Source organism: Podarcis melisellensis, assembly GCF_964234715.1.
Source record: "Podarcis melisellensis genome assembly, chromosome: 14".
Lineage (NCBI taxonomy): Eukaryota > Metazoa > Chordata > Lepidosauria > Squamata > Lacertidae > Podarcis > Podarcis melisellensis.
Window position 1 is genome coordinate 14,556,938 of NC_138546.1, and position 19,582 is coordinate 14,576,519.

A 19,582-nucleotide genomic window follows, 5' to 3' on the forward strand; every position below is an offset into this window, starting at 1 on the left:
AACTGCAGGTCAACTTCCAATTTGCCTCACAGGAAACCATTCGTAAATGAAATAAATATTGTAATATATCTTGTAATACAATATAAACATATGCTTGGCTCTTACTGCTTTAGGCTTCAAGAGAAGGCTCACATGACGGACTGAATACACCTTCATGTGGAAAAATGAGTAGCCTCTGAACCACAGAAGCTTTTGTCCTAATTAGTTCTTAAGATGCAGCAAAGAACAGCAAACGGTTCTTGTTGCAACACACCTGTACATATCTCATCAGATGCTAGTCCCATTGAGTTCAGCAGGGCTTGCTCTCAGATAAGTTTGAGGGATCCCCAAGGGGTGAAAATGAAGGCTTGGAAGAGATGGGCAACTTGGGGGAGTCAATGGAAGCACCTGCTCAGAGGACTTTTCTCATCACATCCACACCACCACACCCTTAAAGCATATGGCTTTGTCCAAAGCACCTAGAGATCTATAGTTTATCCTAATACCTGTAGGATTTGCACCCGCAAAACCATTCATTCACTCCATTTGTATCCTGCCTTTTTTCTCCAAGGAGCTCAAGGTAGCAACTAGGGTCCTCCCCCTCCTCATTCAACGCTCACAACAACCCTGCAAGGTATGTTAGGTGGGCAGAGGCAATGAGTGGCCCAGGGTCACCCAGGGAGCATTATGGCAGAGTGGGAATTTGAATTCTCCTCTCCCAGGTCCCTGTAGTCGCTACACCACGGCCTACTAGAGACAGTGTAGTGTAATGGCCAGAGTGCTGGACTGGGACTTGAGAGAACAGGGTTCGAATCCCCACTCAGTCATGACCTTGAGGGCCAGTAACCGTCTCTCAGCTCTAGCATACAGTGGAGGAGAGCGAGAAGCGTATACACCGCCTCAGAGCTCCTTGGAGGGGGGAAAAAGGTATAAACGAAATAAATAAGACACTAGAGGGGCGGAGTGGGGGAAATTTATTATAACTGAGGAGAGTAACACCCGCGAAGCATAGCAGTGCTTGCCCCACGCGCATGCGCACGCGAGGGGCCCGGAGGGGGAACTCGGGCCTCAATTCCAAGACGAGGAGAGGTAAAGGGGCGTGTTACGGCTGGCGGCGGCCTTTTACGACAGCGAGCGGGTTTCCCTTGACGGCAGGAGGCGCCGGAAGTAGCGGAGCGCAGGCGGAAGTGGGAGAGGGGGAAAGGAGAAGGCGGGGAGCAAAACAAAAAGGGAGAGGAGGCGGCGGCGGCGGGACGCAGGCGGTGGGCGCTGGGATGTGAGGTGGAGGACGTGGGGCCGGAGAGGTGAGGGGACGCAACTGGGGCCGGGAGAGTTGGTAGCTTCCCCTTTTCCTTCTGGGGGGGCCTTGGGGCGGGGAGAGAATGTGGAGGGAAAGCGTTCTGTGCATGCTCAGAGGCCCTTTCCCCTTCTCTTCCAGTCAGGGAAGGCCTTCCCCGGTCAGTGTCCCCTTATATCTCCCCCTCCCTCTTCTACATACGTTGTTATAGGAAGGGGTGGCCTTGGAGGGGATTTTTATTTTTTGCTCGAGGGTTTTCCCGTTTGTGGCTTGTCGCGCCCCCGCCCCCCCATCTCCTTGCTCCCCTTACACATAGTTTATTGCTTATAAATGTGTGTGTGTGTGAAGTATATATAGCCTGGTTTTCTCATGCAGTTAAAAAACAAATATCAGTAATTTTCAATTTTAAGAACCTGACGGTGATAGCTTAATAAATTGCGTAGCGGATAAAGCAACTCGACAAACGAACGAGAACTCTGAAAAGGGGAACCGCTAAGGCTCAGAAGCCAAATCAACGAGCTCTCCTCTAGAGTTTTTCTCCCTCCCTGGTAATTAATTTGAAACTCCTAGTAGCCACTTGGGTGAGTCACAGTCACTCCCCGCCGCTGCATTAAAGCTCCTCGTCCCCCATGGCATCTCCCCAGGAGCCCTTTTCCCTCTGCTTGTAGCTCCCCTTGCTCCTCTTGCAGCTGCTCTCAACTCCTCGACTCCTTCAAAGCGTCCTCTTGCTTTATTTCATAGCCCAAAGCAAAGGCCCAGCAGAGTAGCTCCCGAGGTGAAACTTTTTAATTTAAAATATATCCACCCTTGGTAGCTGGGCTTGTGAACTGTTTCTCAGCCAATGCTCAGGGCAGTTTGAAATTTTAAAATGGCATAGTAAAAGTCTATTAAGAATACTTTTCATTGCATATTCATCTTCCATACCCCAACTCCTTTAGCAGCCTGCTAGTAGTTGGAGTGGGGTTGGTGTAACCACAGTTCAGCATAGTAAAGGCACAGGGTTATGTTAATAACAATATGTGGAGTTGTAAGAACCTGGGAGATATGCAAAATTTTACTGGGAAGCCTACAGAAGAAAGCTAGTAGAGATGGAGTAGAAGATAAGGAACTGAGCAGGAATGTTTTGAAAATAATGTGTATGTACACTTGTTATGTTTGTAAGCCTAAGTGCTGTAACAAAATGAAGCCTCCCCCAAGTTGGCTCATAAAACTAGCTTTCTTTATATTGCTTCATGTAAGGGCTGCTTTTCTAAAAAATAAAGGTTAAAAGCTGTGAAGAAATGAATTTCCTTGGTGAATTATGTTGGGAAGTGGTTATGGCTTTCTGCAAAATATAAATTAGTAGCAGATATGGGTGGTGCCATATTTCTGGAGAAGTTCCCATGAAAGTGCATATGACCCCTCCTTTAGTGACCTTTTAGAGGTTTCCTGCAGCATTTTAATTTCAATCTACTTTAAATTTTTAATAGCTGTTTCTTACAGAGGTGTTGACTGCTTAAAGTGGTATAATCATAATTTTAAATTGTTGATTTTGTATCTCTTATGACTGGTTTTATATGTTGCCTTGTGAGGACACTTGTCCTAGAAGGCAGAATATAAATCTTACCATGTAATATAAATAAATAGAAGAAGAAGAGTTTGGATTTGATATCCTGCTTTATCACTACCCAAAGGAGTCTCAAAGTGGCTAGCATTCTCCTTTCCCTTCCTCCCCCACAACAAACACTCTGTGAGGTGAGTGGGGCTGAGAGACTTCAGAGAAGTTTGACTAGCCCAAGGTCACCCAGCAGCTGCATGTGGAGGAGTAGAGACACGAACCCGGTTCACCAGATTACGAGTCTACCGCTCTTAACCCCTACACCACACTGACAGACTCTAGAGCAGACTTGGGGTGCTTTTAACAAATTATTTACTTATTAGTGAAGGTATACTGTAGTATACTGTATTAGGGGGTGGTAGGCTCTGTGCCTGAGCCCCCTTCTAATTCTTGGACCCAGCACAGATTCAATTCCTGGAATAGCCAGGCTTGCTAGTGAGGTAATGGGCCACCAAGGGAACAAAGAAATTGGCTCTGTGCCCTCCCCCAACTTGCTAATACTTTGAAAGACAAAGGCCAGAGTTGAGGGCTGAGTTATGTGAGATAGAAGGAAGAGGTTGCAGGCTGGGCAACCATTCCTGTTTTATGCTGGAGTCCAAGGCTGCAGCTAAGGGAGGAGCCTTGGTTTCTAAAGCTGCAAGCCTCTCCATTCTAGGCGCGGGTTGTATATATGTGCAAATAAGCCATATATCCTAAAGACACTACAATCTCCGATGTCCCTCATTCCAAGGAAACCGAACCCTGGGTAAGCTTCTGAAATCCCTGGAATCTTGCACCTCTCAGAGATTGGGGTGGCGTGTAACAGTACTTCCAGAATTGGCCAGAATCGGAAAATCTGTATTCCTGTAGTTAGTATTAGTCAATGTTTGCTTATTTGTGGTGCTTGCTGAGAAAACCATGGGATTTCCCCCTCCCCCACGTCTGCATACAAAGGTTATCTAGTAGTTTGCAGTCTACTTGCTGTAGGTGATATGGAACCACTTAAGCAAATATTCATAGGAGACTTCTGATTCTGAGCAGCCTTACTTGAACTCCTTTAGTTACTACTCTTTGACATCTGTAGTGAATTGGAAGGGAAGATTGAGTTTGTCCAGGCTACTTTAACAAGCAGAACAGATGATTGCATAAATTCAGAAGCTTGTTTCCACATAGTATTTGCAACAAAAGGTTAATATTAACTAAACGTTAGCTCATTTTAATGATCATACCTGGACTGATTTTGTGATTTAAATATATGCTTTTTTTTTAGCAGGTAGAGAGAATGAAAGAAAGGAAAGATGTCAGAATGTTGACCTCTGTGTGGCAGTATAATGGAAGGAAACATAACGGAGGACGTCTGTACTAGATCGTTTGGATGGCTTCAGCAACAAAATAACGATGCTAGACCATGGCTCTGGAAATTCTCTAACTGCTTTTCAGCTACTGAACAGAGTTTCCCTCCTAGTGCAAAAGCGGTAGGATTTTGGCATACATTTGCTGAGTGGAATGCTAGTACACCAGTGACCTATTGAAGGTGCTAAGTGTCCTGTTTGTGTCATCAAAGAGAGAAGGTGCAATGAATATTAAGATATTTAATACTCCCCTAAGGGAAAGTTTCCTTCTATCTCAGAAACTGATCATAAATGTGTCCTGCCCTATTAGAGGTGGGGAATCTGTTGTGCCTCTTCCCCACAACCTGGGATAGTGGCTGCCATCAGCATGGGCACTGGTCAGGGAAGATGGGATTTGTTGTCCAACTGGAGGTTTATATGTTTCCTACATTACACACAGATTCCCATTTTTGCTTTAAATGTTTAGACCAGTAAGCCCGCAACTCAAAATCACATATAGTCAGAGCGTGTTGGGTTCAGTGGTGGGTGGGTGATAAAGAGAGAGGTTTCCTTCATATTGAACCTGCCACCTTGACGTTATCAGCACCATGCTCTAACCAACTGAGCCATCCAGGTAGTAAAAGAGGAGGGCTTCCAGCAGTTACCTTTTAACAACTCTTTACCTCGCTTTCACAGCATCTGTTTTCTGCCATCAGTCCCCTTGTTCTGCAGGCAACTGCAATCAAATCTTCATTCTGTTCCGCTTCCTGTGTTAAAAAAAAAAATCTAAATTGGTTCAAAACCCGATAAATATGTAAAATGAATATATGAAGTTTGCCTTTGGCCTACATAATGTTAAACGTGTTTAGTATCTTGAGTTCCATGCCCTCACAGGTTTTGTCTGTTAGAGCCGTAACCTGGTGCTATAAGACTAAATGTATCCTCTGATCTTCTTTATAATGGCTCTTTACCCCTCAGAACGAGTCCATGGAGAATAAGAAAGCTGCTGTGGATTTGAAGGATGCGCCACCCCCCCACCATGCTGCTTTGAAACAGTTCACAGCTGTCCCCCTTCCCAGTGATCTCACCCTTCAGCAAAAGCAAATCCAACTTTCATCTGGTTCCAAAGTAAGCTGTTGTAGTCATAACTCTGATTCTTCCGTTCATGCTCCTCAGCTACGTTTCGGTGGTAGTGGTGGCAGCAGCAACAGTGGTGGTGGTAGCTTGATTCACCCTGGCACAGTATTAGACTCACAAGGCACCGGCACAATCACTTGTCAAATAGGGTCAGGGTTTGCCTATCAGTCTGCATCGTCATTCAAGAACGTTCCAACGCGAAGCGGCGTGGCAGGAGTGGCCAGTGACTTGTCTGGAGTGTGCCTGGAAAACGATGTCTCCTCTTGCCCACATTTCCCCTGCTGTGGGAAGCTCCACTTCCAGTCCTGCCACAGCAACGTCCACAAACTGCACCCATTTCCTACCCATCAGAGCTGCACAACTTCGGGCTACTTCTCCTGTTCTGAATTCACAAGCGGGGCTGCGGGGCTTTTGGAGGAGCACGTTGCACAATCGGAGCGAACGTCTTGTTCTTGCACCAACTCGCTGCACCTAAAAGTGGCACCTTCAGTTTGCTTAAAGGGCTCTCACTACTGCACTGAGTGTCTAACCAAGGTTTGTACCACACCATTTATAACATACTGTGTATACTGAAAATGTCAGCAGAGTATTTGGATGTTTTGTAGATTTAACCTGATATCTCTAGCCTTCCAATTCATATCATGTTGATTTAAACTGTATTTGGAATTGGGGTGGATGGTCGCCAGCTTCATAGAAATGTAAAACCCTCATTCTCTTGCATCTCCTAATTCTGTTCCATAGTTTCTTGAGGAGCAGCATACTGCATCTAACTGTTCTGGAATAATAAACTTAGTATTCCCTTTCGCTGGCACACAGGTTCAGTTCAGCTAAAGGTCCAAGCTGTGGTTAGATGCTACATCAGGAGTTGCCAGCCTGGTGCCCACGGATGACATGGCGCCCATGAAGGTTTCCAGTGTTGTCCCTGGGAAGGTGTCCTAGACTCTGAACTTTCATTTATAATAATAATAATAATAATAATAATAATAATAATAATAATAATAATAATAATGTCTTTAGTCCTCCTAGAAAGGAAGTTAATGGGGTAAAATATGCAGGTACCTTGTTAGTGATTTTTGTGAAAGGGGAGTAATATGGCTACCTTCTATATTTGAGGGGTGATCACTGCTTTTATTAGACAACAATAGCAGCAGTGTATGTGAAAGAGATCTCCATAATCAGGACCAGCAGGGCATAGCTGACATCCCATGGGAATCATAAGGTTGTCATGGGTGGCTGTCGCTCTCATTTTGTGTTTTGCCACGCTCTCCACAGCAACCATTTTGTGTTACACCATGCCCACTCCATGACAGCCATTTTGTCACTGAAGCAAAGCTGTTTTTCATCCTTCCCCCTGTGGCATTATTATTTGGCCCATCAAACAGATGCTAAGAAAACAGCATATGGGGGGGTGTTACTTTTTAAAGGTGAGTCATGTTTGTTACCTGAAACTAATGCCAAAGCAGAAGAAGTAACTCAAATCCTAAACTCGAGAATAAATGTTGAGGTTCTTTAATAAGTGCAGTCCTATCACATGGTTGCCAGCAAATGTTGCTTCTTCAGCGGCAACTTTTTGGCACTTGGGCAACGAAGCCTTTTAAGAGGGAAAGCTTGCCATGTGTGATCACATGTTTATGTCCACCCAGGCCCTACCACAGTAGAGCAGGGTAGGGATTGGTTACCAGAAGCCTGTGCTGTGGGCACCCACAATCTCCCATTAATGTGAGATGCTATTTTTACTACAGATGTATTTACAGCACTATTGGGATTTGTCCCTTGAGTTAATGTGGCAGTCTTTTAGCCCGTTCTTTCCTCCTCTCTGCCCTGTCAGTGGTGGAGACTGAGTGGGATGCGCATTGGCCTAGATCCAGTGAAGCAATTACAGTATAGCCTTATGTCTCAGTCCTGCACTGTTCTCAAGTTGTGCACTTTCTCCTGGACTCCTTGCACACCAAGAAGCTACTTCAGAAACAGAAGAGGGAGACTTGATTCCACCCCTCTTCAAAGTGAGGAAGCTTTCTCTCCCCCCCCCCCTTTTTTTTTTTTAAGTTGCCAACCCAGGGTATGTATGAAATGTATGAGCTTAACTTATATAGATCCTTGCAAAATCACAGCAGGAACGTAGGTCAGTTGACAACATGCTGCCTTTATGTCTCTCTTAGTGTGGTTAATAAATGATGTTGAACATTTTCCCAGCAGCCATCCAGAGAGAGTTTGGTTGATGCAGCTAAAATATGGCCAAATACAGCTCCTCCAAATGTCCAAGCTGCACCTGTCTCCCTCCCAATATGTAATGGCTGCGGAACCAAAGGAGTAAGAAAAGAGAAGACTTTACTTTTGGCAAGCAGCTTTGGTCAGTTGCCACAGAAATACGGTAAATTGGCATGTGTGCTTTTAAAAATGAATCATGGACTGTTTGATCTGTTTTAAGAGCATTATCTCTTTTAAGTGTTGCCTTTTGGGGTTGTCCTTTTTCTCCCACAGATTTATCTGTTAATGGGTGTTAGTCATTATGGCTGCATGGGACTAACAGTTTCAGAGGCAATTCCTAGTTACTGGAGAATAAATGTGGAAGGGGGGCTGTTGAAATCCTATCCTGCTAATGGGCTTCCTGAAGGCACCTTGATGGTTATTTTGGGATGCTGGAGTAGATCAGCCTTTTTCTTTTCTTTTCTTTTTTTAATCCAGCAGGGCTTTTATTACATTCTTTGAAGTAGATGGGCAAAATATCTCTATCATTATCCTGTTAGCATATTAGCTGTGGCTGTGATGGCATGGAATGTAGTCTGCAAAATTGAGGCAGAGGTGGAGGAGGCAAGAAGGCCAGTCAGCCAAACCAGCCCATCCTTATTCACTGCTGTCACCAAGTGGCTATCCTTGTTTCTCTCTTAGCAGCCCTTTAACCTTCTGGACTTTAAATAGCCCAGTCTACCTCCTGTGCTCGGTACACTGGTCTCGTCCATTGCCTTTTGCATTGCATAATGTGTGAGACAGAACTTTCTTTAAAACCTCAAAGTCTCAATTCTGCTGAATTCCTTTTGATTGTGAAATGTCAGAAGCCTCACATTGGTTTTTTTCTTAGTTCTGCTTATTGAAATTAAAGATCCCAGTTTGTCTCAGGTGGAGTGAAATGAAATTCCACCATGTAAGGGTCAAAAAGTGCCTTTATACTGGAGTGATCCATTGGCCATAAAAAGTTTGCTCTGGAGTAAATGTAATGTGGACTACAGATGGACTGATGTTTTGACTAATGGTATTGTGTTGAACATTCCCCCTGATATATCACTTAAACTAGATGGATTTAATCCATGGGTGGTTAACTTGTGGCCCTCCAGATGTGGTTAGATCAGGACCTTTGAAGAGCCCCTAAGCAGCATGGCCATTGGTCAAGGATTATGGGAGTTGTAGTCCGGCAACATCTGGAAAGCTAAAGGTTAGCCATCCTGACAGTTCTCTGTGTAATTAATCCCCCAGATATAGCTTTCTAACGTCTGGCAAACTTGTGAAACTGCTGAAAATTCTAACAATAGCATATGACCACTTTCTGTCTTTTCCAACTGTAGGATCTCCAGAGGTTGCTCTAACAGGCCAAGTGCTAGAAAATTTGCCTCCCATTGGAGTCTTTTGGGATATTGAAAACTGTTCTGTTCCTTCTGGCCGTTCAGCTGTGGCAGTGGTACAGCGAATTCGTGAAAAGTTCTTCAAAGGCCACAGAGAGGCAGAGTTCATTTGTGTGTGTGACATCAGTAAGGAGAGCAAAGAAGTTATTGAAGAACTGAACAACTGTCAGGTAAGCCTCTCTCCAGTTTAAAGTTTGACCTGGGGAAGCAAATAGTTCCTGAAACTACAGAGTTGGAGGGAGGGTCTCATAAGCCAACTAGAGCACCCATGGCAGATGGCCATCCAACCCAGGGGCAAAACTAAGCTTTATTTCATCTGGGTCAAAGACTCAGTTTGGCACACGCCCACACACATTTGCATACACACAAACACACAGGCTGGGACCCTCAATGGCCCCCCTCTGGAGGCTTAAAAACCTCCAATGAAGGAGAGTCCACCACCTTCTAAGGGAGTCCGTTCCGCTGTGGAACAGCTCTTGCCATCAGAAAGTTCTTTCTGTTGTTTAATTGGAATCTCCTTTCTTGTAACCTTCATCCGTTGATTTGGGTCTTACCCTCTTGAGCAGGAGAGACTTTTATTTTTCCAGCTGCATTGCTGCATCTACAGGAAGCTTCTCAGGTGTTTCATTGGGTCCTGTTGTATTTAATACGAATGTTCCCTGTATTTCTTTAGGTGACAGTTGCACACATTAACGCAACAGCAAAAAATGCAGCTGATGACAAACTCAGACAGAGTCTTAGAAGATTTGCTGATACTCACGCCGCACCAGCCACTGTGGTCCTTGTATCAAGTATGTATAAACAGTGCTTTAAAAAAAGAATTATGTTTTTGTGGTCATTTGGTTGGTTTTTGCCCACATATAAGAACACATGCTCAGTTTCATTCAGATCGATGCACAAACTTTCCTGATCACAGTAGTAATGTGTTCTGCACAACGTCTACGTAAAATTGTGTTCTGATCAGCGGGGATTTTTTTTCTTGTTTTGCTTAAATGAGCATAATATTAAAACTATTCTGGGTTTTAATTCGCCTTGGTTTTACAGTCCATGCCAAGATGGTTGGATTGGCTCAAGTGGGACTATGGAGAACAAAGGAAGGAGATACAGTTGTACCTTGGAAGTCAAACGGAATCCGTTCTGGAAGTCCGTTCGACTTCCAAAACGTTTGAAAACCAAAGCGTGGCTTCTGATTGGCTGTAGGAAGTTCCTGCAGCTAATCGGAAGCCCCATCAGATGTTTGGCTTCCAAAAATTGTTCGCAAACCAGAACAGTCACTTCTGCACTTCCAGGTTTGTGGCGTTCGGGAGCCAAAATGTTCGGTAACTAAGCTGTTTGACTTCCAAGGTACGGCTGTACTTGGAAACAGCTTTGGGATTCTATCAAAGCTGATGAGTGCTGCATTGTAATATCCATTAATGCTCCTTCAAGTTTCCAGGTTTAGGAAGGATACAGATTGCTAGGGCCACAATCTATCATGGGGGACCTTCTAGGGGCCTTGTACCAGCAGTGGGTGGGGCCAAGGGCAAAAGTAAGTGGGGCCACATCTCTTACATAGGCTGGCATTATTAGAACTCAAGGACGTATTCCAGCCAAGGAAAACTACTGGGAAAGGGTGCAAAGTGGGTCTGCAGAGACTCCCAAAGGCCGTAGATTTGGATCTGGAGTGCTCCATTTGGTTCTCGAGTTGAAAAAAAGTTTCCCTTGCCAGAATGAGCTCATCTGGAACATTGGCTGCCTTGCTTCCAGCTTGCCGGTGGTGACTGGTGCTGCTTTCAGTTCTCTTCTGCTTGACCACCTCCTTGCAGTACATCCTATGTCAATGTGCATTGGAAAGTTTTTTGTCTCCTGCAGTTCCTCCATAAAGAAGCTCTAGAAGTAGCATCTCACAGAGACTTTCTTCCCAAGCTTGTCATTGAGGAACGAAGTCATAAGGGGGAGGTGAAATTATACATATAAAGCTGATGAATGAAGATGCACTTTCCTGGGAACTCATTAATTCTGTAGCTTGGAAAATCTCCATGGAACTTGGTTGAAACTACCTTTCTCACCCACTGCACACACACAGTAATGCAGGATAATAGCGTCCTCTGTCGGGGCTAACGCTGGGGATGCAGATTCCCCTGGTCCTCCATACGGTAGTCAGATAACATATCAAGAGCCACAGGTTTCCTCGCTCTGCTTTACACTCTGGAGCACCACCTTCTCAGCCTGTCTGATGCATCTGTATCTTATTTCTCCTGAGTTCAGGATGTAATCTGAGCCATGGCTCAGTTGAGGAAGGAACACAAGTAACTAGCTGCCTTCTGAGTGTGTGTGAAGTCTGTTTCCTCCATGTTGAGTAACTACAGCCTCCCCTTAACTCATTCAGCGTTTGGGAACTGCCATTTTAAATGAGACAGTAGTAGAAATAATAACAGTCAGAAACTGCTGCCTCCTAGTGCAGCCCACAGTTGTTTGAGCACACAAAGCTGCCTTGTAGCGAGTCAGACAATGGGTCTCCCTAACCCAGTCATGTCTACTCTGACTGGCAGTGGCCCTCCAAGGCTCAGATGGAGGTTTCCCCCAGCCCTGCTGCTTGAGGCCCCTTTAACTCGAGCAGCCAGGGGAGCTATGTGCAAAACATATGCTTGGCCAATGATCTGTGGCCCTTCATATGAAGGTAGGCCATTGAAAGTTAAGGGTGAAAAGAGTTGCTGTGAATTCCTGCCTTTGTGTCCTTTAAGTGTGAGCAAGTCTTTTTTAAAGTCACACTTTACGAAAGTCCCCAAGAGACACCCTCTCATATTGTGTTCCCTTCCTGGCATTCTCTCTCCCCCCCCCCCCCTTCCCATCTTCCAAAGTGGAAGGAAAGAAGGCAGTCAAAGAGTGAGATAAATTTATTGCTGGCAGATTCCATTTTGGGGGAGGGGGGAGCGAGGAATAAACAAGCTACTGAATGAACTACATGATGTTTTTCATTTACCAATGAGAGTCACAAGAATAAGTTCTCACTTTTAGTTCTGAATTATTCTGTGTGGCTGGGTGCTTATTTGTGGAGGCAGGCTGCCACCTGATTCTTGAAATGAAATTATCCTTTGGTTTTTTTAACAGAGGTAATGCAGTGAATAGTGGCGACCAGGAAAGGAAACAGGGTTCCAATATGGCTTTGTTGCCATATTGCAATATATCTTGATGTTCCTGAATAATTGATTTGCTGAGGCTTTTGGGGAAAAACAGCTTATGAAAATGTGAACTTGTCAAAACCGTCTTTAGTCAATGTTGGGCTTATGTTTTTCAGCTGACGTTAACTTTGCACTAGAGCTCAGTGACTTGAGACACCGTCATGGTTTCCACATAATCCTGGTGCATAAAAATCAAGCTTCTGAGGCTCTCTTGCATCATGCTCACGAGCTCATCAGATTTGAGGAATTCATTTCAGATTTGCCTCCAAGATTGCCACTGAAAAAACCAGTAAGTGATTTTCCTCTCTGGTTTTTAGATGACTTGACTGGAGCACTAGCTTCCATTCAGCCAAATCAATTGTATTTCTAGATGTGGTTTAGATTGGTCCTGGGTGTGATATGCAAATCTTTTAGCAACTCAGGTGCCAGCAATACATGGTTAAACAGCTAGCTCCTGGTTTCGCAAGACTCTCCCATGCTCCAGTTGCATGTTAAAATTTCCTTTTAATGTATGCCGGCTTTACTCTGGGAATAATAAGCATTATGTTGCTCAAAGTGAGCATAAAACTTAACTGTTTTGTGAACTCTCAGAATACAGAAGGAAGTGCAAAATTTGGGACTTCTGTTGCAGGTTTTCATGAAAAGTTGAAGTGCTCTTGATTTTGTGGAGAAGGTGGCAGTGATGTTGGTTTGCCCCCTCATTGCAGCAGGTGGCTTGGTGCAACTGCAGGTCTTTGTCCCCTCTGATATATTGCAGAGGAGCTGGGGACACTGGATGGATTTACATATGGAAGCAGACAGGAAGAGGAAGAAGAGGAGGGGTGTCGTACTCCTCCAATGTACATTAGGCAGCCACCATTTTAATTACCCAGTCATAGAATTGTAGATGTGGAAGAGACCCTGAGGGTCATCTGCTCCAGCCCCCCTGCAATGCAGGAATCTCAGCTGGAATAGACTCGTGGTCCACTGCCCTGGGAGGGGACACAGGTGGCGCTGTGGGTTAAAGCCTCAGCGCCTAGGACTTGCTGATCGAAAGGTCGGTGGTTCGAATCCCTGCTGCGGGGTGCGCTCCTGCTGCTCGGTCCCAGCGCCTGCCAACCTAGCAGTTCGAAAGCACCTCCGGGTGCAAGTAGATAAATAGGGACCGCTTACCAGCGGCAAGGTAAACGGCGTTTCCGTGTGCAGCTCTGGCTCGCCAGAGCAGCGATGTCACACTGGCCATGTGACCCGGAAGTGTCTCCGGACAGCGCTGGCCCCTGGCCTCTTAAGTGAGATGGGCGCACAACCCCAGAGTCTGTCAAGACTGGCCCGTATGGGCAGGGGTACCTTTACCTTTTACCACTGCCCTGGGACACGGGTGGACACCCAAAATGGATGCTACATTGCCCCAGGGCAGTTAAAAAGACAGAAGAGGAGACCCAGGCCAGCAGTGGTAGCTGGTAAATAGCCTGGCAATTAGTGGTGTCTGTCCAAAGCTTAATCTTTGGAGTCTTTATCGGCCCATGTTCCAAATTTTATTGACCACACATAGTCCATAAGCTATGGTTTATCTGTGTTGCTGTTTCTTAATGATACAATAACCAGGATACTTTGTCTTCAGCTATGATTCTACCCCCTTGTCTCCAGAAGCCCACTAAAAAACAGCCGTTGTCTTTTAGGCATGCCATACCCTGCTATATGTTTACAACCTGCCAACAAACAGAGACAGCAAAAGTGTCTGCTACAGGCTCCGCCGTTTGTCAGACAATTGCGGAGGGAAAGTACTGACCATTTCCGGCAGCAGCGCGATCCTCCGCTTCTTAAATCAAGACAGCGCTGAGCGCGCCCAGAAGCGGATGGAGAATGAAGACGTCTTCGGCAACAGGATCGTCGTTTCTTTTACCCCTAAAAACAAGGAGCTTGCTGAAGCCAAGAATGCAAGCTCTACCGGAGCGGAAAAAGTGAAGTCACCCAAAAAAGCGAACAAGAGCTCAAAGCTGTGCCTCGTGGGCAGGGACTCCACTGATCCATCAGCAAAAGCTGCTGTGGGGAAAGGCCCTCAGTTGCACGGCTCTGCTGCAAAGAACACCAGCGTGAAGAGCTTACAGGTAATAGCTTCATTAATTTAAAACTCTGAGGTGGGTGAGACATATTCAGCCTTAGAGGGTTTTTTTAAATCCACTAGTCTGCCCTACCCTTTGTCACCAGCCTCTCTGAAGTGTGTCCATCTAAGTCAAACCCAGAATAGATCTATTGAAATGTGTGGACTTGACAAGTTACAGTGGAAACCACACTTTTGGCCTTAGTGTCACATGCACTGCAGGCTCTGTCCCTCAAAATCTGCACACTGAGCCCAGGTGTCTGTATATAGGTCGTCCTTTCATTCTGATGAATGTGCAAAACCACCCAGTTGCAGATGTTTCTACTGAACTTGCAGGGGACAACCAATGCCACGTGCAATCATGGGACCTGGGTTTCTGCTTGCTGCACCCCAAGGTTCCACTAACTGTTGTATAATAAGGACTTGTATTGTGCTTCCCATATTTAGATTCTGCTTTTGCTGCTCAAACATCTGCACTAGTTGCCCACATGCTACTGGACCTGGTTCAAGGCTCTTGGGTCCAGGTTACCTTAAAGGCTTGATCTCAGATAATCCAGAGGAGTGCTCTTAATTGTCCCATGTGTTACAGAGGCCTGACTGGCTTTGACCTGAATTCAGGCATCTGGTGTCGCTGGTCCCATGCTGCAGAATATTTTTCCAGCAGAGATTCGGCAGGCATCCTTGCATTTGATTTTCAGGCATGTCTTGAAGATATTATTATTCTGACAGACCTTTGCAGCTGCTTACAGATTTTCTTGGACAGTCATCTTAATGATTGTTTTGTATTGCTGAAGTTTTATGAGATGGTTGTTAACATAAATTTACACATAAATGATTTTCATTCATTTATGTAGCAAAATGTGTATACTGTTTGTTAAAAATGAACAGCAACAACAACCTCTAAGCGGCTAACCAGAAATATAAAACATTCAGAGTCTTGATAAAAGCAAGGAAGTCCAGATATTTGAAAGCATTCAAAAGATGATTAAAATAAACAGTAGCTAAAAAGCAATAAATGACATGTAACTTCTACATGTCTGGATAAGTTGCCCAAACAAAAAAGTTTTAAGCAAAAACTAAAAAGAGTATTATGAAGGTGCCTGTCGTTAGTAGGCCAGGAATTCCAAAGTGTAGATGCTTCTTCTAAGGAATATTATTCTTATTATGAATTGAATTTATATACTGCCCTATACCTGCAGGTCTCATATTCACGTCTAAGTTGTGGGTTGCATTTAGCCTACCATAATCCCCTCTTGCTTGCTGACCTGCATAATTTTTTTCTTCAAGGAACTTTGCCGCATGGAGTCAAAGAATGCGAACATTACCGAGAATCACAAAGACCCAATAAAAGAGGACACTGCGCCATTGCAAAGTAACTCTAGTGCATCAAGTTCTACAGCCCCGGCAACCAAGAAGGCAGGAGCAGGAGACTCTGTTCACAAAAACAGTCTAAAGTATGTCATGCGCAAGTTTGAATTTTGTAAAAAGCAAAAATCAAAATTGCAAGCTAATGAGGCCATTCTTCTTCATGCAGGAAAGATTCGCTGGCAGCCAGAAGCATCAGCAACTCCCCGATAGAGAGAAAAGAGAAGGATGATGTATTCCAAGTTAGCTACCCATCTGCTTTCAGTATGCTCACAGCTTCAAGGCAGCTCAGTCCTGTGCTGATATCTCAAAGTCGCTGGTCCTCTAGGTAAGCACCTCTTGCAGTCCAAAGCTCTGACAAAAGCAGAAGACCCTTGGGCTCCAGTTTTGGGGATTTCTCTCAATTCTCCTTTGGAATGCTTGTGCAGGGATGAATCCACCCTGAGGTCTGCAGGGAAGCTTGCCATAAGAGCCGGCCCAAGATGCTTGGGCAACTTAGATGGGTTTTAATCTTGTTTCTCAGTATGCACATGTGTCTGCATATGTATACCTGTCACCAGTGGATTAGTGCAGTGGTCTGAAGCCAAACTGAGGAATGTAGAAACTGGCTTATACTGCATATAAGATCCATTGGTCCATATCACTTAGTATTGTCTACACCAGCAGGAAGCCACTCTCGGGTTTCAGACAAGAGATATTCTTGGTGCTACCTGGAGATGCCTTGTGTGTGCAAATTGCTCTACTACTGAGCTATGGCCCTTAAGCTCTCTCCTCTGCTTTCATCCCCTTGCTGTCTTCTTGAGTGTTGGCTAGTGGTTGATCCATTATCTGTCTGCACATGCAAGCAGAAGAGAGCAATCCTTGGTGTGTGAGGCAGGCACAGGCAAACCCGGCTCTCCAGATGTTTTGGGACTACAACTCCCATGATCCCTGGCTAACAGGACCAGTGGTCAGGGATGATGGGAATTGTAGTCCCAAAACATCTGGAGGGCCGAGTTTGCCTATGCCTGGTGTAAGGAATTGAAAGGTCGCAGTGACTAACCTGGGATACCCATTTTTGTAACATGTGACTGGTGATGTTTGGAGACACTAGCCCATTTGTTTTTAAAAGTGAAAAAAAGATCTTTACACAAGAATTTAAAGGCTGCTCTGTGTTTCTGTATTATGTGAATGTGACACTTCTTGACTTCATTTGTTCGTTGAACAGATTTGTGTAACTCCAGTCCATGTGTTGCAAAATAGACCTGTTTGGGAATTTTTGCTGCTCACTGGAAGAGTACATGCTTTGCATGTCAATAGTCTCAAGTTCAGGTTCAATCCCTGAGACCCCCATCCAAAACCCTGGTGGAAAGACCTAGAGATGGGGTACCCAGCATGGTGCCCTCTAAATACTGTTGCATTATGATTCTCGTCAACCACAGCCAAGATGGTCGACAGTCAGAGATAGTGGGAGCTACACTCCCAACATCATCTGGAGCCACATTGGCTATCCCTGAGCCAGGAAGACCAAAAATCTGATTCTAGTATAACTAACTGGATTCGGTATTTGAGATATTTCATATCTCTTAAAGAAAAATTACCTTGCTCTTTAAATGCCTAAAGTGATTTCTCCTTGTGTGTGTTATGTACAGTGGAATGAATAATTCTAGAACTCCCTTTCTTTCCTCCCTACTTCATTAGGAGTGTGTCCCCAAACCTCTCAAACAGATCTTCTCCACTCGCCTTCATCAATCACACTGGTAGTGTGGACTACCCAGATCCTTTTGCAAATGGAGCAGACATCCAGATTAGCAATATAGACTACAGACTGTCCAGAAAGGAGCTGCAGCAAACTTTGCAAGAAATCTTCTCTAAGCATGGCAAGGTAAACATCAGAGTTTACTTTCATCTGCTCTGTTTCAGGTTTTGAGGATGCAGCTCAAGAGCAGAAACTCTTGTTCCTTATGACAGATAATTTCAGAGCGGGTCGCATGTTAAAACAAATCCGCATAAACACAGAAGTAGATGAACTATGACCATTGTGCTCTAGCCATTATTCATCTGACTTTATTGTCTGCAGAGAACCAGAGCTCTGCAGTGTTGGAGAGGGTAGTTGGGACTGATTGTATTGATGATTCTGTACATACACAAGTATCATATGTCAATCCTGGTATTTGTGTGCTGATTTGATCTCTTATTTCAGGTAAAGACTGTGGAACTCAGTCCTCATACTGATTATCAGCTGAAGGCTATAGTACAAATGGAAAATTTACAGGAAGCAATACGTGCTGTCAACTACCTTCATAGATACAAAATTGGAAGCAAGAGGATCCAGGTTTCGCTGGCTACAGGAGCTACCAATAAATCCCTGGCATTGGTTAGGTAATTTTAAAATAAGCTAGAACATCTTCTTACATGGAGACTTTTGAAGGCTGAGGATTAGCTATGCATCAAATACCGTATTTTTTGCTCTATAAGACGCACCAGACCACAAGACACACCTAGTTTTTGGAGAAGGAAAACAGGAAAAAAAATATTCTGAATCTCAGAAGCCAGAACAGCAAGAGGGATCACTGCGCAGTGAAAGCAGCAATCCCTCTTGCTGTTCTGGCTTCTGTGATAGCTGTGCAGTCCGCATTCGCTCCATAAGACGCATACACCTTTCCCCTTACCTTTTAGGAGGAAAAAAGTGAGTCTTATAGAGCAAAAAATACGGTAGTTAGAATAGAGTACCACATTTGAAGCATATAGATGGTAGACCGTGTTAGCATGAAGAATGCTCAGGGGCTTCACCTGTCTTCAAATAGAGTTCCCTTAAATGAATGGAAGGATCTATCTGTTTTCTTTGTAGGTTGGGGCAGAATAGGGAAATAATGGATTCAAACCACAGCCAAGAATTCTAGGCTGGACATAAGCACAGGAACAGCTACTTTGAGAACTTGGTTCTGTTATTTTAGGTCATGCACCCCCAAACTCGGCCCTCCAGATGTTTTGGGACTACAACTCACATCATCCCTAGCTAACAGGACCAGTGGTCAAGGATGATGGGAATTGTAGTCCCAAAACATCTGGAGGGCCAAGTTTGGGGATGCCTGTTATAGGTGCTCAATCCTTAAGGTGTAGGAATGACTGGCTCACTTCTTGAGGTCACCTTAAAGTCAAGGGTGCCAATAGTTGAAGTCCAACAATACCTGGAGAGTTCCTCACCTCTGCCTTTAAGTTGTATACCAAAAGAGTATTCATTACTGGAGGTCAGGGTACGTTAAACTCTTAAGAATTTTGAGCAAGACTACCTCTCTCATTCGGTGTATTGGCACTGGTGAAGAGTTAAACGCCTGCCTGGGCTATGTCAGCACTGTTCCTTTAAAAAAAATATTTTGGTGGATCTAGTGTAAATGACGAAAATAGTTCAGAATAAAATGATTTACCATGCCTTTCCTAACACCAAATCACTTCCATTGGCAGTTCAGAAGCAATGTCCATTCTTCAAGATGCTCCAGCTTGTTGTCTGCCTCTTCTCAAGTTCACAGAGATCTACGAGAAAAAGTAGGTCTGAAAATTGCATGCCAAATTACTTAAGAAATCTGGTATATTCATAACTCACTACTTTTATTATAGTAGTTTTAGAACGAGTTCTCTATACTAGGAGTAGGGCATGACCTCCCTCCCCACTTTCCACTTCATTAAAGTTATCAAATATTCTGTTTTTTTTAGGTTTGGACACAAGTTAAATGTATCAGACTTGTATAAAATAACAGACGTCGTAGCCATCCGCGATCAAGGCAATGGAAGACTTGTATGTCTTTTACCCAGTAGTCAAGCTAGACAGAGCCCTTTGGGGTCTTCGCAGTCTCATGATGGCTCTTCAGCTAACTGTAGTCCTATCATATTTGAAGAACTGGAATATCATGAGCCCATTTGCAAGCAGCACTGCATTAATAAAGATTTCAGGTAAGAGGTGTTTTTCAGATCCTTCCATCTTTCTCTGTAAGTGAACTCTGGCATTGAAATTGGAACACTTTTATATACTTTACATTCTGCCCTCCATTGGTTCCTGGGG

The 19,582-nt window shown here is 44.4% G+C and overlaps 1 protein-coding gene across 4 annotated transcripts in view; it reads left to right on the top strand.

Annotated features, from left to right (window-relative positions):
- Positions 1–1,138: 1,138 nt before the first annotated feature.
- MARF1 (meiosis regulator and mRNA stability factor 1) overlaps positions 1,139–19,582 on the top strand; it is a 39,466-nt gene continuing 21,022 nt past the window's right edge. The window contains exons 1-14 of one of the 4 annotated variants that reach the window (XM_081887902.1): positions 1,139–1,283; positions 4,123–4,327; positions 5,162–5,854; positions 7,514–7,691; positions 8,881–9,107; positions 9,611–9,728; positions 12,215–12,387; positions 13,757–14,185; positions 15,466–15,632; positions 15,713–15,871; positions 17,224–17,407; positions 17,726–17,904; positions 18,988–19,068; positions 19,237–19,473. In XM_081887902.1, the coding sequence (XP_081744028.1) occupies positions 4,184–4,327; positions 5,162–5,854; positions 7,514–7,691; positions 8,881–9,107; positions 9,611–9,728; positions 12,215–12,387; positions 13,757–14,185; positions 15,466–15,632; positions 15,713–15,871; positions 17,224–17,407; positions 17,726–17,904; positions 18,988–19,068; positions 19,237–19,473 (2,969 nt within the window). In that variant the 5' untranslated portion in view covers positions 1,139–1,283; positions 4,123–4,183. The remainder of the gene's footprint in view (positions 1,284–4,122; positions 4,328–5,161; positions 5,855–7,513; positions 7,692–8,880; positions 9,108–9,610; positions 9,729–12,214; positions 12,388–13,756; positions 14,186–15,465; positions 15,633–15,712; positions 15,872–17,223; positions 17,408–17,725; positions 17,905–18,987; positions 19,069–19,236; positions 19,474–19,582) is intronic. The other 3 variants (XM_081887904.1, XM_081887903.1, XM_081887905.1) reach the window with 3 other exon arrangements.